Consider the following 16,239-nt stretch of genomic DNA (forward strand, 5'->3'; position numbering starts at 1 on the left):
ATTATAATATAAATTAACCTAACATAACTTACATATATATATATATATATATACTTAATTATTAATTTTATAACCTAACATATATTTAAATTTAATTTGTAGGTGTTATATGGCCCATAGAAGGTATGCCAACAGTTTTAAGATACATTTCACAAGGTTTACCCTTAACAATGGCAACGACAGCACTTCGTTCAATGTTAACTCGTGGTTGGGGTATATCAGAACCAGATGTCTACAATGGTTTTATTTCAACCATAGTTTGGATTGTGGTGTTCCTCACGATAAGCATGTTGGTGCTTAAGTTCAAACATAAATAGAAAGAAGACAAATAAACGGGTGCATTTTATTAATTAATAAATAGAAACAGATTTTAGATACAAGAGGGTAAAATGGATTGGGGAAAAGGGAGGGACGATGAAGGGAGTTGATTTGTGAAAGAGAGAGAAAAAGAACAACAACAAAATGGAAGAACGTTGTCTCTTGTTGTAAATTTTAACAATTCAATTTTCATCGTATATGTGAATGTATATGTGTATGTGTGCATATCCATAGTAAAAAGTACGAAAGAAGAATAGATTTAAGATAAAAATATGTAAACGGGAAGGAAGGGAGGGGGGGGAGGGTAGGAGGAGATCTAATAAGAGAAACAAATAATTTTACGGGTTATAATTAACTTCTCTTATTTTCTTTTTTTTTCTTTCTTTATATCTTTCTCTTTCTCTCTCTTTCTCTTTCTTTCTTTCTTTCTCTCTTTCTTTTTTCCTTACCCCGTCAATTATCATTGATTAGATTTATGATGATTGGTGAACGAACGTATCTGTATATATGTGTTGCCAAAATGATAATTTTTAGCTTGATACGTGTGCGAATGAATGAAAATATTACGTGTGTCTGTAAATTTTTTTTTGTCCCATACTTTCAATCTCTTAAGGATATATTTTGTACCTATTAATATCTCTGTATATTATATACACACACACATATATATATATATATATAATGGAAAAAGTGAATCTTAAGAATATTTGTACCCCCACTGCCAATTATTACCCCCACTACTTCAAAATTCATATACCCAGAAACGTTTTTTAACATGTTGATCGCCATGTCAGTCATCGGTGACTGACACTAGACTTCCGTTTAGGCCACGTCCGTCACGAATGACTGACACGTCCAACTATTTTTTTCAATAAAATAACATCTGTGGCCTGACGGGAATTTCCTAAAAAAACTTTCGCGTGGCGCTGTTCAACGTGTTAAGATTATTCAAATTTCAAAGTTTATTACAAAAAAAAAAAAAAACACATTTTATTAAAAGAAAAGTAAAATTTGACATTAACTGATAAGAAAATAAATATTTCATAAGATTTATATTATCATTGAAATAAAATTATATTTAAATAAGAATAAAATTGATATCAATTTGAAAATCTAATAATTTTAAAGTAAATTTCTGTGTGTATAAGAATTTGGAAGATTTGTATTACAAACAAATATAAATTACTTTAAAATTATACTAAGAGTGGGTATGAATACTTCTGTGATTCACTATATGTGTAGTATAATATAGACAGATATATATACATATGTAATACTTAGAACGACATTGAAATATATGTCGGTGAATTTATAAAATTTATGTTTAGATTTAAAAAAAAAAAAAAACAGATAAACGATCTTACCACTTTTTAATAATACACCATTGGAAATAAAACACGTAATTTAAGCAAAAAAAAATTAAAAAAAAGAAATACCTTATTATAACTATACGTGTATATACATATGTATCACTAGAAATGACCACATACCAAAATGTTATACACCGAATCTTAAGAGAATATTTTAATAAAAAAAAAAAAAAATGATATCGTTATTCATACGAAATACAAATTTTTAATGGTTGATAAAAAAAAAAAAAAGAATTTTTTTTTAAATAAAAAGAACAAAGAGATTTATATTTTATATGCATAATATGTGTATCGTAACCGTCCAAAATATGTTCGATGAATTGTCGTCCTATCTAATGTAAGACTATTTTGCAATTGTGTTAATTGGATTTAATAAAAAAGAAAGAAAAAATAAAGAAAAAAAAGCAAATATATTTTTAACGATTAAAAATAATCATTTTCGTTTGTAACGTATATTATCGTCCACCATTTTGTCCAATAAGCAAAAAAATCAAAATCATTCATCTTATTTTTATTATTTACAATGAAAAACAATTAAATAATAAATAAATAATATACGAAAGAATTAATAATTGAATATTAATGCAATACGCGATATTAATGCAATTCGATATCAACGCAGTTAACTGCATACGACATGCAAGAGGGATTGATAATCACTCTCCTTGACATTTTTTTGTATTTTTTCTATTTCTTTCTTATCAATGTTTTGTTTCTTTGTCTATCATTGAGAGAGATTCGCTTTTTTATGCCCAAGATAAACAATCATTCTTATGAACACAATTTATATCGCGTTCGTAATATTTATAAATATTATTTCTATTCCATTAAATATAAAATAAATTGCAATCATTTTCTTTTTTCTGTTTGTTTTTAATTGCAAAATATTATATATATATATATATTTTAGTATCAAATTTCGTGATATGTTTTTATACAGATGCATCAATATTTAAATAAGTTGTAAAATTAATCCAAAAGTATTCTTTAAATAATTATATTAATAAATCATTTTATTTTTTAAACAAGTTTCAATAATTATTTGTTCGCATTAAAAAAAAAAAAAAAAAACTAAAAATACAATCAGGTACTTTTAACTTATTCTGTACGACTCTAATGTTAAAAAATTTCTAATCATATTTAACAATGTCTTCAATAACAATCACATTATCAAATTTATTTTATAACAAAATTCTTTAACACAAGATTTACGAACAGAGCCAATTTGACTCATGTCAGTCAAACTAAAAATTTGATTATCATACATATATCAAATGTAAATATTATTTTTTTTTTTTTTAATATTACGAAAATTCTCTGTGTACATTTTTAATAATATTTCATAAAATAATAAATTATTCCTAATTTGAACAATTAATTAATTGAATTACTTTTGAACTTTTACCAACATGGCGGCAATTTTGTATATTCCATTTTAAGAAATGGGGTCGTTACCCCTAGTGACGAAAAATTGAACTAATGTTTTTTTTTGGTAAACCCAATATATTAGTTAAATATTAATTCCATTCCTTTACTTAATCCATCATCCAAACAATGTTATTAAATCATTAAAAAGTAATTAACAAAATATTCGTAAATCTATTGTTAATACTTTATCCTTTAGATTAGACATTTATACATTATTAACAATTAATTTATAACTTTCTTCAACAGTGAACCACATTCGATTTTCTTCCACTGTATTTTTCCAGTAATCTACAAATGTATTCAAATAAAAATAAATAAAAAATTATATAATAATAAAAAGTAAAATAAATAAATATTAAAATGATTAAATAAAAAGATATGGAAAATATTTTGAAAAAAAAGTAAAAAAAAAAATTAAAAAATAAAATAAAATTTCACCTTTCAAATCGTTAATGGATCCGTCAGTACCGCCATATTCGATTGGTAATATATCACGTTGTACCTTATCAAGAAATGTTTTCTTTCCACGGTTGTGTACGTGTATTCTTTCCTTCAATTTGTTTGTCATAAAACTTTTGAACACATTTAATACAACATTGACATAAGTTGGTGAATTAATAAATTCTAATGCTTGTATCCTCAAAGGATAACAACCTTGCCAAGCATGTACCAACTTTTTAATTACGCTAGGTGGAAATTGAAGCGCATGACCAAGAGAAATACCTTCCAAATCCAAAATTGCTACTACACCATGCAAGGAAGCAGATTCATTTTCTCTTATTGCTAGATCCAATATCATCAAAGAAGCCTAAAATAATATGAAAAGGAAAATAAATAATAATCATTTACATCGAATGTGAAATAAGTGCATAACAGACATATTTAATATATACAGGGTGTCCCATAACAGTATTATGATTAATTTATATTAATTATTATTAATTGGTATTAGGAACTCGAAAGTTCATTGCCGCAAATACCAAATTCCGCCATTGTTCCCCCGTCCCTGAGCGCGATTCTTCCATTAGCAAAACAATAAAATATAAACTTTAAAATTACAATGAAGTTAATAATATTTTTAAATGATATTATTTAATAATTTGAATTTTTACCTTTAACATATTCTCTAATTTTTGTTTACTAGGATCATGAGCAGCGACTCGTATTAAAATCACCAATCTTCCTAAATTGTCTAATTTTCTCAACGGCAAAAATACCCTATAGAAATGAAACAATTACACAATTAATATACACAAAATATATCTAAACAGGTATTATAATTATGATTCTATACAGGTAAAAATAATTCGAAAAAAAAAGAAAAATAATAATTAATTATTAAAATCAGTTAAGAACTTTTGAGCAGTACTACGTTAATCAAATAATTCAATTTACCCTAATTTAAACATTTCCTGTAATTCCGGTAGAAAAGGATCCTTGTTTGAATACCATTCAGGAATATTGCATCTTTGTTCATAATAATTCCATAGTTTGTATTTCGTTTTTTCGAGATTAAATTTGCATGTTCTTAAAAAACGTAGAATAAAAAAGTCGTCTGTAAAAGAAACAAAAAAACAATTTTGAAAATTTTAAATTTTGAAAAATTTTTCTTTTTCCCGCCCTTAGTGGGAGAAGCGATTTTCTCTATTATTTTTATTTTGAAATTTACAAAAAAAGAGAATATAAAAAAAAAATACAATTTTTTCATATAATTAATTTTATAAATATTCTAAAATATATATATATATCTACATACTACGTATAGATTATATTCAATAACCGGATTGAACTATAACTTTATTCTTTTTGCAGATAATAGAAAAAAAAGGGTGCACATCGTATTAGCATTGATGCAATTCTGTAAAAACTCGCACTACCTGATCATAAACAATTCAATATTTTCTTCTATAATCTGTTTTTTTTTTTTTTTTATTTACTTACTAAAGAAACAAAATTATAAACAAGTGCGATTATTGAATACACTGTGCATATATACACAAATAACAAAACTGTAAAAAAAAAAAAAAGAAAAATGAAGAAATATAAATACAATTATAAATAAATAAATATAAAACATTTACCAGTACAAGCATGTAAATTGTCATGTTTTAAAATCCATTCGCGTATTTCTTCGATATTTTGCGATCTATTGTCATCCGTTTCATTCAAATTTGCCGCCGCGTAATCTCTTTCAATTTGAGATAGTTGACAAACGTAAGATTTTGTTTCAGTCATTTTTATAAAGGTTGCTTACAAAGAGATAAAATGCAAATTTTCGTATATCAATTATGTCACTAATTCTAAACTATTAAATCCTTGATGTAACGAATCTTCGATTTAACCGTAAAAAAGAAAATAATCAAACACAAAGTTTGTTTTTTTTTTTTGATTACTAATCATTCGTAAAAAAAAAAAACAAACAAAGAGACACGACACTTTATTCCGATTGTCATGTTGATATAAAATTGATCTACGAGTAAATTAAATCGACTCACTGAGTAAATCCATTAAATGCGAATAAAATCATCAATTGCGCCATCTGATGGAAAAATACATTTTTATACTAATGGGTTGATAAAGTAAAATGATTGAATTTTTATCTCAGGAAGATAATTTTTTTCTTTACAAATCCATAATAGAAATGGAATGATTAATAAAATTCTAAGTAAATGACCTTTAATGTTGCGTTTGTTAATGTTAATAAAGTTTACATTTTGTAATAGATAACGTATTGAACTCTTGTATTGGAATGTAATAGAAATATTTAAAATATTAAGTGGACCGAAAAGTAATGTCGTTTTTTAACCTCAAACTTCAAACAAACAAGTTTTTATTATTAATCAATAATTAAATTAATCACGTTATTAACGACCTTTTTCTATCTATTATGCAAATTTTTAATATCGATAAAAATCGATAATAACGATAAAAAGCATCAATCGATTTTTTGATTTAAAATATTAGAAAAATAATTTGACATGCGTAGTAACGACATTACTTTTCGGTTCCCCTAATACATCCATGTCAATCATCAAACCATATGACACATTAAACAATAATATTACAAAAGAAATAAAATTTCTTAAAACTTATACATTCATTTTTATATATTATATAATTTTCTACGAAATTAAACAATCATATCATTATTACATATATATATGTATAAGATCTGCCTTTAAAAATATAAATTAAAAACATATATTATTTCACATAATGTTAACATAATTTACGTGTAATAATTTATTTGAAATATTTCTCTCAATATACAAAGTTAATAAAATTTTACAATTGAATTTTAGATGATTTTAGAATCACTTTATCGTATAAATTGATTTTCTATAAACTATTAAACACAACACATGTGTAAATAATTAGATTAGTTTAATATGTTGTACTATATTACTACTCTACAAATATTGTATCTATTATAAACTATTTAATTACTTATATGTGACTAACAAAAATGTAATATTAAACTTACATAAAAATATTATAATATAGTCATATTTAAAGATAATTGTTAATTTGTAAAATGTACCGTAGTACTTGATAATGTTTAATACAAAAATACGTAATATACAATTCTATTGTAATAACATTACAAAATTGTTCGCTTCATTGTTTTAAACTCTATAATTGGAAAGCACTATGGTAGCGGTAAAAAAAGAAAAACTAAATTATAATAAAGTGATATATATATATATATATATATATATATATATATATATATATATATATATATATACATGTAGTTATAATAATTGCACAGTAAAGAAAGGCATATTGTAATTGAAATGAAACAATGATTTTAATATATCAAATCATCGTTCTATTCAATAATGCTTAAAAGTGGAATTTTCTTTATAAACAAGAAGAAAAAAATAAAAAACAAAATAAAAGTGGATTTTTATTTTTTTTTTTTTAATTTTAAGTATAGTTTATTCATGCTATTCTAATACCTAAGGTTTTTACATTGATCGTATATAACTGTTATCTAGTATATAGAATATTTTGATAATGATAAAGATAGGTTCTCACTTTATTCGTATCTTGGGACTATCGTCGCAAGATCGATAAAATGAAGTAAATAAAAATGAAAAATATTTGATTACTTCGAGAAAAAATAAAAATCCAATATATATTACTATATAGACCACCAGTGGTTTCCCTAAAACTGGGGAACCTTAGGAAGTCGTAACTTCCTCACAGGATCTCTTGGAATATTACAAAATTTTTATAATTTTTGAAATAAGAAACATTCAAGTTTTGTTGATTAATAATAAGACTCCGCCGTGAATACAAAAAATTTCATACAAATATATATATATGTGTGTATGTATGATGTGTGATACGTTGATACATACAATACATACAACTTTGTACTCTAAAGAAATCTTTATGTAGATATAATATTGCGGCACCAAATATAAAGAAATATTATTTTATATTAATTGTTATGTAAACCCTTACAAAATATATGAATATATATATATATATATTGAAATACTTGAAATTAATAAAAATACAGAAGATATTAATTAGAATTAGTTAATTATGAACTTCTATGCATAATATTGCGGAGATTGTTTTATCTCATACTATTAAATCATTCTGAAAAAAAATGAATTATTTTTTGAATTAGTTTAGTAGTGAAGTATACATATGTTATATTCTTAAATTACTGTTATCAAAACATATTGTATTTTAATAATTCAATATACAACGTGCAGACACACCTATCTTGATTATGTTGTGAATAACTTTTAAATTGTACAATAAACACAAAAATTATTTCTATAGAGATAAATTTAAAATATTTAAATAAGATCTTATGTTGATAAAACTTTCGTTAATATTTCGTTTATAAATTAGTTTTAAATCAAAGAAGGTTAATACTTCTTTACTTGGAAATGACTCTTTAGAATTGCCATAAAAGAAATAGAACATTAAAAGAACGAAGTTGTCCTTCAATTATCCTTAACACCTCCACTTTAGACATCATGGACACCACATTATGCCCTTTTTCATATCATATAATCTCTAGATAGAAATAATTTGTTGTTTATTGTACAATTTAGAAGTTATTCGAGGTAATCAAGTTAGATGTCTCACCCTATATATTAACATATGTATCATAGAAATGATTCAATTTAAAAAAAAAAAAAAATTTATAATATATAAAATATCAATTATACATACATAGTATTTATTTGTAAAACTGTTTTCCAGATTCTTGAACGTCTCATAATATAAAATCAAATATATTCTCACATTTTTTAGAGGCATCAATTAGAATTTTCTTTCATTACATTTTTCGTCACGTCATTATCACGTATGGAAGAAAGTGCATTACTGACAATTTCTTGATAATATTCCCCAAATACACTTCTATTATGAGAAACAAGTATTAAAAATTGTGCTGCTATAGCTGTTAATTCTTCTTGTAGAGACGAAAGACCAATTGGTACTTGCTGAGGAATAGCACTCTTAGATTGTATAATTCTTTGTAAAAATTGTCTGATCCTTAAATCTATAAAAAAAAGAAATAATAATAAATAATATATTTACTGTGTATGTGTGTGAATTACACACAAAAATATAATTTTTTACTTACTAACGAGACTTCTGATCTTATGATCTGGTTTAATCAAATCTGTTATTTGTCCCTCCAATGATATTTCTAAATCCGATGATAAATTTCCAACACCAATTTCCTCTAACGTTGCTTTAAGATCTTTTATTACTTGCAAAACGATATTTGGCATTACCGTTTCTAAATCTCTGTATATAAAACATAAATATATTCATACTGATAATAATATTATGAAAAAGAATTATGAAACTTACTTATTTGAATGTACCGAGTCTAATAACACTGTTAAATTCTTCTTTACACTATTTTTAAACTTAGCAACATCTTGTATCGATGTTCCAACGGTATTATTTGTTAATAATAATATAGAACCAATAATACTCAATCTGCTAGTCTTATCACGTAATTCTACCAATCTACCTTGATCAAGCATCAAAGTCTGCAAAAGATATTGTGTCAAATAATATAATTGCAATGTTTATAGTATTATGCGTTTTATCACCCTATATATGTGTACTCATACCTCTGCATCTGGATTAAAATCCCATTCTAGAAGATCAAGGTAAGCTTCAGTTAAAAGACGATGTGTAATTTGTCTTACTTGATTATCATGATTAAAATCATTGTCAATTTCTTCTTCATTAAAATGTCTCAATAACCATTTTTTAGTATAATATAAACCATTTGAATTAATTTTTAAAAATTCTGCAAACTTAGCCTTTTCGTATTCAATACTTGAAGCAACAATACTTGGTCTCATCATAGTTATCGTAAAGTTTGCTAAATCCAGTCTCATCAGTTGTAAAGCTTCCATTATACCTTTAAACGTTTCAATAACATCTTGCTCTTTTTTCAATTCTTCTATTTTTTCATCTCTAACCGGTGCACAAACTTTACCCATAATAGAAATAATGTAATTTGCATAATGGCGAAAATCTAATACACCTTTTTCTGCTTGCTGTTTAATCAAATCAATATCAAGAACTTCTTTAATATTTTCTTTAATTTTTGAATGATGTGATAACACAAGTTCATCCAATGTCTAAAAAAAAAAAAGATAAAATAAATTAATTAAAAATCATAAATAATATAATAATATGATTATAAGCTTAGAATTTAATTACATCTTTAATTTCTTTCAATAAAATAAAGGCTTGTGTATAAATCGGTGGATCTTCATTCAATTGTTCTGCCAACAAATTCCAAAAAGCTTTATGCATAATTTCTTTAACTTTTCTATGAAAAGTACCATCATCCGGTTCCAATTTTTGTAATTGAAAATTCGTATCAACCGCAATTTCATGCGCCAATGCCATATTTGTCATTCCTTTTGCAGCTTTTATAATTTCTTCATGAGACACAAACTTTGGTGGTGATGCTCCAGTCCATCCGCTCATCATATTAGGTATATCTTGTCTATTTGATATTAAATTAATGCAAGTCAATTAAAATATATACAATGAAGAAAAATAAATAAATAAAATATATTTAATATTATTGACTAAAATATCTTACTCTTTTGAATGTTTATCATCTTCTATTTGACGAGATGAAGTTGGACATTCTATAGGAATGTTAGGATTATTAATATTACACTTTTCCGCATCTTGTTCCATTTGTTCATCTCTATAAATGAAAATATATTAATGTAATATAAATTATGAAAGTTTGTTAATATAAAAAACAATTAGAAAATATATTTACTTGTCAGACATGATGACTAGAATGAATATATCTTATTCCTTTGTTTGTACATAGAGTCCTGTTGCTATGACATGACCTGCACTCCAAAGCAGCTGCTGCTAAACTGCTAAGACTCCTGAAGAAAAGGAGGTCAAATACTGTCTATAAAAAGAACACCTATAATGCTGTAACCGCCTGTAAATACTCTCTCAAGACTTCTTTTGTTACTCTTTATGTGAAACATTTGATTATGTCTAATTAATTTTCTATGTGTGATGGAATTTTGATAATTTACAAAAAATGTTACATAAAATACATCAACCATTTTCTCTTTGTTTTTATTGATGTATAATTAGAATTATTTTCATATAAATAAAAAATTAAAATACAAATTAATAATTAACATCTTTGTATACTAGTGTTTATATATATATATATATATATATATATATATATATATATATATATATATACATATATGAATATTAAAAATCAATTTATATCAATATTTTATATATTACAAAAAGTTATATATTTAAGAAACAATAACTAATAAATCGTTATTATTATTATTATTTCAAACAAACAAAGTACTGTTGTATAATATCTTTCTTTTTAGATAAGATAATCTTATATGCATGTCGAAGAGAGAGACATATTTATGCATCATATATATGTGTATGTCAAAATTACCTTTTTTGTGTATATATTTCACCAAAATATTGTGCTGTTTCTCGTTTCTGATATTCAACAAATAAATCTACACTTGAAATTTGTTAATAAAAATTTGTAATAATAATAATCGTAAACATTTATTATGTGAAAATTTAATCATAGCAGAAACAGCTGTATTTACAAAGATGATTTATTCAACTTTCCTAAGATTGACGTTAGACAATGAAGTTTGCTAAAAGTTAATAATCTTAAAGCGCACTCTATGATTTTTTACCGCCAAAATTTTTGAAAATATGAAATAGATAGATAAGACGTTACATAATAATGATATTTGACAAATAATTATATATAACAATTCTTTCATTCTTTTTAATTATTTCAGGAGTTAAAAAATACAAATTTGAATAAATGACGCATATTAAAGCAGATTTAAAAATACTTAAGTGGACAGACAACATTGATCCACCATAAAAGGAACGCTGATTCATATTGGCTACCTTGAGGACACCTGTGAAGATCAAACGAATTTTATTAAAATCTACAGTTTCTTTCTTCTTTATTATCTCGATCAAACTAAGAAGAAAACAGGTATTTTCAAGGTTAAAAAAAAAAAAGTTTATTAACCCTCGATTATTCATCGGTTATATTTTTCGATGATCAAAATAACATTAATATAGAAAAAAGTACGAGAATAATTCTATACGTCAAATCAATAATTAAATCTCGTAACAATTTCATTTATTATAATATCACAACGTAATTATTATTTTATGATATAATTAAAAAACAAAGTATATCGATAAAGGTGAAATATATCAAATTCATAACTCTAATTTGAAACAATCGATATTCCGTTGACATCTATTGTATATATTTACATGTACTGCGATCGTCACGACAAAAAATGATGTATCACTTGGCATCGCCTGTCATTCGTTCCTACGTTTCGTATGCGCCCTTAAATGAATTTTTTTTCAAGATCAAATTCATGTATATATTTATCTGTTTAATTTAGTTGATCAATTGATAAGGATAAGTCGAATTGGTAAAACTGATATACATTAGAACATAGATGGCAATGATAGTTTGAATAATCGAGTCTCAGGTAATGGAGTGCATCGTATTAATTTCAACATTAATCTCGGACGAGAAGAAAATCGGTCAACGACTTTCAATCGGTGTGCATACGGTGAGAAGAACCGAACACACGCGCCATATTCATATTATTGCGTAAGGCCAAGGTATTGGCCCTCAAAATGTTAAGCTGTGGTAGAATTATTGGACAACTGTCTAAAGTAACAAGGCACGCACATACTAATCATTCCTATCGAACTTTAAAATATGTCGGTAAGTATTTAATCATATATTTCCTTATAAATTTCATTAATCATCGTTAGTAACCCTCGTGTTAATGATTGCTTTCGGTACCTGTAACCTCCCTTCGATTTAGATTGAAATATTCATAAGGACCGATCGTTATATTATATTTTTTCAATAAATTTATCAATTATGTATTATTATTTAAATCATTTTCTTTACGTATCATTTATATTAATCATTTTAAGTTGATATAGTGTTTACCGTTTACATGTGATAATTCCACTCTGAAGTATGCTACAAATAACATAACCTTAACTTATTATTATTCAAAAAACTTGTTGTTTATTTTAGTATATTCTATAAAATTATAAATATCTGTCTCATCATGTAATAGAATTGTTTCATTCATTCTAGTCTTATTTCAGTTAATCAAAAATTATTAACATTACTTATAATGTTCTAGGCATTTTCAGTGTTAATAGATTGTGTTATAGTAATGATGCAAATAATAAAAAGCCATATAGGACACCTGGTACTACAATAAAACCAGAGGAATGTTTACCTGAGTCTAAATATTCTAAACCAAAGAAACCGCTTCCTGCTTGCGAAGCTCAACGTGATGGTACTTGTCCACCTTCTTGTAAACCAGATTATACACAAGAAGATGGTAATGGGAAGAATGGTAAATTTCCATATTGGAAACATTTATTGGCCACCTTGATAATAGCAGGAGTGACTATTTATGCGGTATAATATTATTATTATTTTATAGTTTTAGTGGCATATCAATTTGCCATATTAAATGATATTACATTTTTTATTATAGATTTCTTCTTCAGAATGGTTTACGGATAAATTTGACTCACAGTCTGACACCAAAAGTAATAATTACTTATCATATTTGTTTTATATATAAACATATAAACATTTTTTATATTTGGTAATTATACAACTTAAATTGCATTTTTTATTCTTAGAAAAAAAAGATACAGAAAAAAGATATAAAAGATCAAAGGATGTAATAAAAACTCCAGCTGTATCTAAATCAATACCTCAGGAAGTACCTTATCTACTGATAGGTGGAGGAACTGCTGCATTTTCAGCATTTAGGTCAATTAAATCTAGGGATCCCAAAGCTAAGGTATATATATATCATATCACTATAATATAAGTTTATATTTTAAATGATATTATTAGGTGGTTCGGAAAGTCGTTTCATTTTTTGCTGACGCAATAATGGCATTAGTTGATGCAAATCGACAAATAGTAACACATGAGATCGATGAAAGGTTAAATTTATCAAATTCAACTATTTATGACCACTTGAAAGGTTTAGGTTTAACCTCGAAGCAAAAATTATCTTCATTTTTACAAAAGAAAAATGAAACGACTTTCCGCGCGAACCGCCTAATATATTAATGAATTTTATTTAGGTTTTAATAATAAGCGAGGAAGAAGATTTACCATATATGAGACCGCCATTGTCTAAAGAATTATGGTATAATACAGATAGAGCAACAAGTGCAAAATTGAATTTTAAACAGTGGAATGGAACGCAGAGAAGGTAGTTTAAAATGAATTTTATACATTGTATATTCAGAAATTCTGTATAATATTTTACTAAATTGTATTAATTTTCTTTTCAGTCTTTTTTATGAACCCCGTGAATTTTATACAAACGTTGATAAACTAATGCAATTAGATAAAGGTGGAGTAGCTGTAGCAGTTGGTTGGAAAGTAACCAAAATTGATGCTACAAATAAAATTGCTGTACTTGAAGATGGTCATGAAATCAAGTATGATAAGTGTCTTATAGCAACAGGTAAATTTCTTGCAGTAGATTTCATTTAAAAATGGAATAATTCGAATTTTAATTCGTATTTATTATTTTAAAGGTGCTTCGCCTAAAAATCTTCCATTATTTGAATCTGCTTCGGATGAAGTTAAAGATAAAATTATAGCCTATAGAACAAAACAAGATTTTCTTGAATTAGAAGAAAATATTCATAATCCTAATTGTAAAAATATAGTTATTATTGGAGGTGGTTTTCTTGGTTCTGAGCTAGCTTGTTCACTTGCGAGAAATTGTAAATATCATATTATTCTTATTTAAGTATATTTCATTTTTTACATATTAATTTATATATTGATTTTTGTATCAAATAGATCCAGACAAAAATATAATTCAAGTTTATAAAGAAAAGTATATAATGGCTCAAGTATTACCTGAATATTTGAGTGAATGGACAACAAAAAAAGCTATGGCGGAAGGGGTCATTTGTACGCCAAATGTAGAAGTTTCAGATTTTTCCTATAAAAATAAAAAACTCAATCTTATCCTATCTGATGGCAACACTGTAAGTAACATATTTTTTTGTATATAAAATGAATAGTATATTAAATATTATAATTATATTATTTTATAAAGATTGAAGCTGATCAAGTAATAGTAGCCATAGGAGTTAAAGCAAATGCAGATTTGGCAACATCCTCACAATTAGAAGTACATCCTAATGTAGGAGGTTTTCTTGTTAATGCTGAATTAGAAGCAAGAAGTAATTTGTGGGTTGCTGGAGATGCTGCATGTTTTTATGATGTTAGATTGGGTAGACGAAGAGTAGAACATCATGATCATGCTGTAATTTCGGGTAGATTAGCTGGAGAAAATATGACCGGTGCAGGTAATTTAAATATAACACGAATCAAAATATTTTCGAAAAAATAAATAATGTTAGTATAAATATTAATTTCTAATATTTTTTTGTATGTATATATAGGAAAACCTTATTTGCATCAGTCTATGTTCTGGTCTGATTTAGGACCAGAAGTAGGATATGAAGCAATTGGTATTGTAGATTCATCTTTCCCAACTGTTGGAGTATTTGCAAAAGCAACTGAATCAGATAAACCAAAAGCGTCACTTACTGAATTAACTGATGAAGAGGTATAATGGTATATTTTGTCAAAATATTACAAATATCATTCATTTATTTTTCTCCTTATAGAAAGCCATAGCACAAACTACGGAAGAGACTAAAAAAGAAGAAACACAATTACAAAATGATACACAATCTTCAACCTCAGAAAATGAAAATAAAAATGTGACAAACAATATGACGGATGTAAAGGAACCTAAAAAACATAGTGACTTTGAAAAAGGTGTTGTATTCTATTTACGAGATGATGTTGTAGTAGGCATTGTACTTTGGAATATTTTTCATCGTATGTCTATAGCTAGACAGGTATGTAATTAATTAATAAGAATACACATTTTATATTATAATATTAAAAATATTGATTATAAATATTATACTTTTATTATTGTTGTAGATATTAGCAAGAGGCACAAAATATGATGATTTAAATGAAGTAGCAAAACTATTTTCAATTCATGATGACTAAATAATAACATTGACTACAGTGTGTGTGGTATGTGTATGACAATATTATAAAGTCACTATGCTGTACATATTCGAAATGTTTATATAAAAGTCTTCAAGCAATATCACATTATATATCTATGAGTTTTTAGAATGTATGGTATGTACAAATATCAATGATATATTCCATAGTATACATTGAGCATTGTTAGAAGTAGTTCACAAAAAGCATTTATGAAGTAAAATAAGTCGAACATGAAACGCATTGTACAGGATATTAATTATTGTTTAATAACATTTAAAAAAAAAAAAGAAAAAAAGTAATTTTGCTAAAATATTTTCTTTTACAAAGAACAATTGCACATTATCTATTTATATAAATATTATATGTTTTCTTTCAAAGAAGAATTTATACTGTTTATGTAAATGTAATGGGTTTTGTTTCTTCATTTTTCTTACTGTAAATGTA

The 16,239-nt window shown here is 25.5% G+C and overlaps 4 protein-coding genes across 6 annotated transcripts in view; 2 read left to right on the forward strand and 2 right to left on the reverse strand.

Moving 5' to 3' along the window:
• The window catches only part of snu (ABC-type transporter snustorr), a 45,839-nt gene extending 44,166 nt beyond the window's left edge, over positions 1-1,673 (forward strand). For both annotated transcript variants that reach the window (XM_089170322.1, XM_089170323.1), the window contains one exon: positions 103-1,673. In XM_089170322.1, coding sequence (XP_089026448.1) covers positions 103-317 — 215 coding nt within the window. In that variant the 3' untranslated portion in view covers positions 318-1,673. The remainder of the gene's footprint in view (positions 1-102) is intronic.
• Positions 714-5,580, reverse strand: LOC107068269 (retinol-binding protein pinta). The gene is made up of 5 exons (XM_015324489.2): positions 5,198-5,580; positions 4,512-4,671; positions 4,229-4,334; positions 3,555-3,924; positions 714-3,404 (listed from the first exon to the last, which is right to left on the reverse strand). The coding sequence occupies exons 1-5, from the start codon at positions 5,349-5,351 to the stop codon at positions 3,322-3,324; spliced, it is 873 nt and encodes a 290-aa protein (XP_015179975.2). The 5' UTR covers positions 5,352-5,580; the 3' UTR covers positions 714-3,321.
• A 1,663-nt stretch (positions 5,581-7,243) lies between these two features.
• Positions 7,244-11,322, reverse strand: LOC107068258 (T-complex protein 11-like protein 1). Of its 2 annotated transcripts, none has more exons than XM_015324474.2 (9): positions 11,089-11,322; positions 10,417-10,531; positions 10,228-10,338; positions 9,837-10,128; positions 9,236-9,754; positions 8,967-9,151; positions 8,734-8,900; positions 8,319-8,649; positions 7,244-7,730 (listed from the first exon to the last, which is right to left on the reverse strand). In XM_015324474.2, exons 2-8 carry the CDS (start codon positions 10,425-10,427, stop codon positions 8,405-8,407), a joined length of 1,530 nt encoding a protein of 509 aa, XP_015179960.1. In that variant the 5' UTR covers positions 10,428-10,531; positions 11,089-11,322; the 3' UTR covers positions 7,244-7,730; positions 8,319-8,404. The 2 variants fall into 2 exon arrangements, with proteins under 2 accessions (XP_015179960.1, XP_015179961.1); XM_015324475.2 differs by having other exon boundaries at positions 10,417-10,557.
• Positions 11,323-11,853: 531 nt separating this feature from the next.
• Positions 11,854-16,094, forward strand: AIF (Apoptosis inducing factor). Its single transcript, XM_015324429.2, has 12 exons — positions 11,854-12,417; positions 12,854-13,137; positions 13,217-13,271; positions 13,368-13,531; positions 13,824-13,954; positions 14,037-14,212; positions 14,286-14,477; positions 14,557-14,747; positions 14,819-15,071; positions 15,168-15,334; positions 15,396-15,632; positions 15,721-16,094. The coding sequence occupies exons 1-12, from the start codon at positions 12,327-12,329 to the stop codon at positions 15,790-15,792; spliced, it is 2,013 nt and encodes a 670-aa protein (XP_015179915.1). The 5' UTR covers positions 11,854-12,326; the 3' UTR covers positions 15,793-16,094.
• The last annotated feature ends 145 nt before the right edge of the window (positions 16,095-16,239 follow it).

This window comes from Polistes dominula, unplaced genomic scaffold (genome assembly GCF_049000335.1).
Source record: "Polistes dominula isolate Pdom_NZ unplaced genomic scaffold, Pdom_raw_medaka contig_15, whole genome shotgun sequence".
Lineage (NCBI taxonomy): Eukaryota > Metazoa > Arthropoda > Insecta > Hymenoptera > Vespidae > Polistes > Polistes dominula.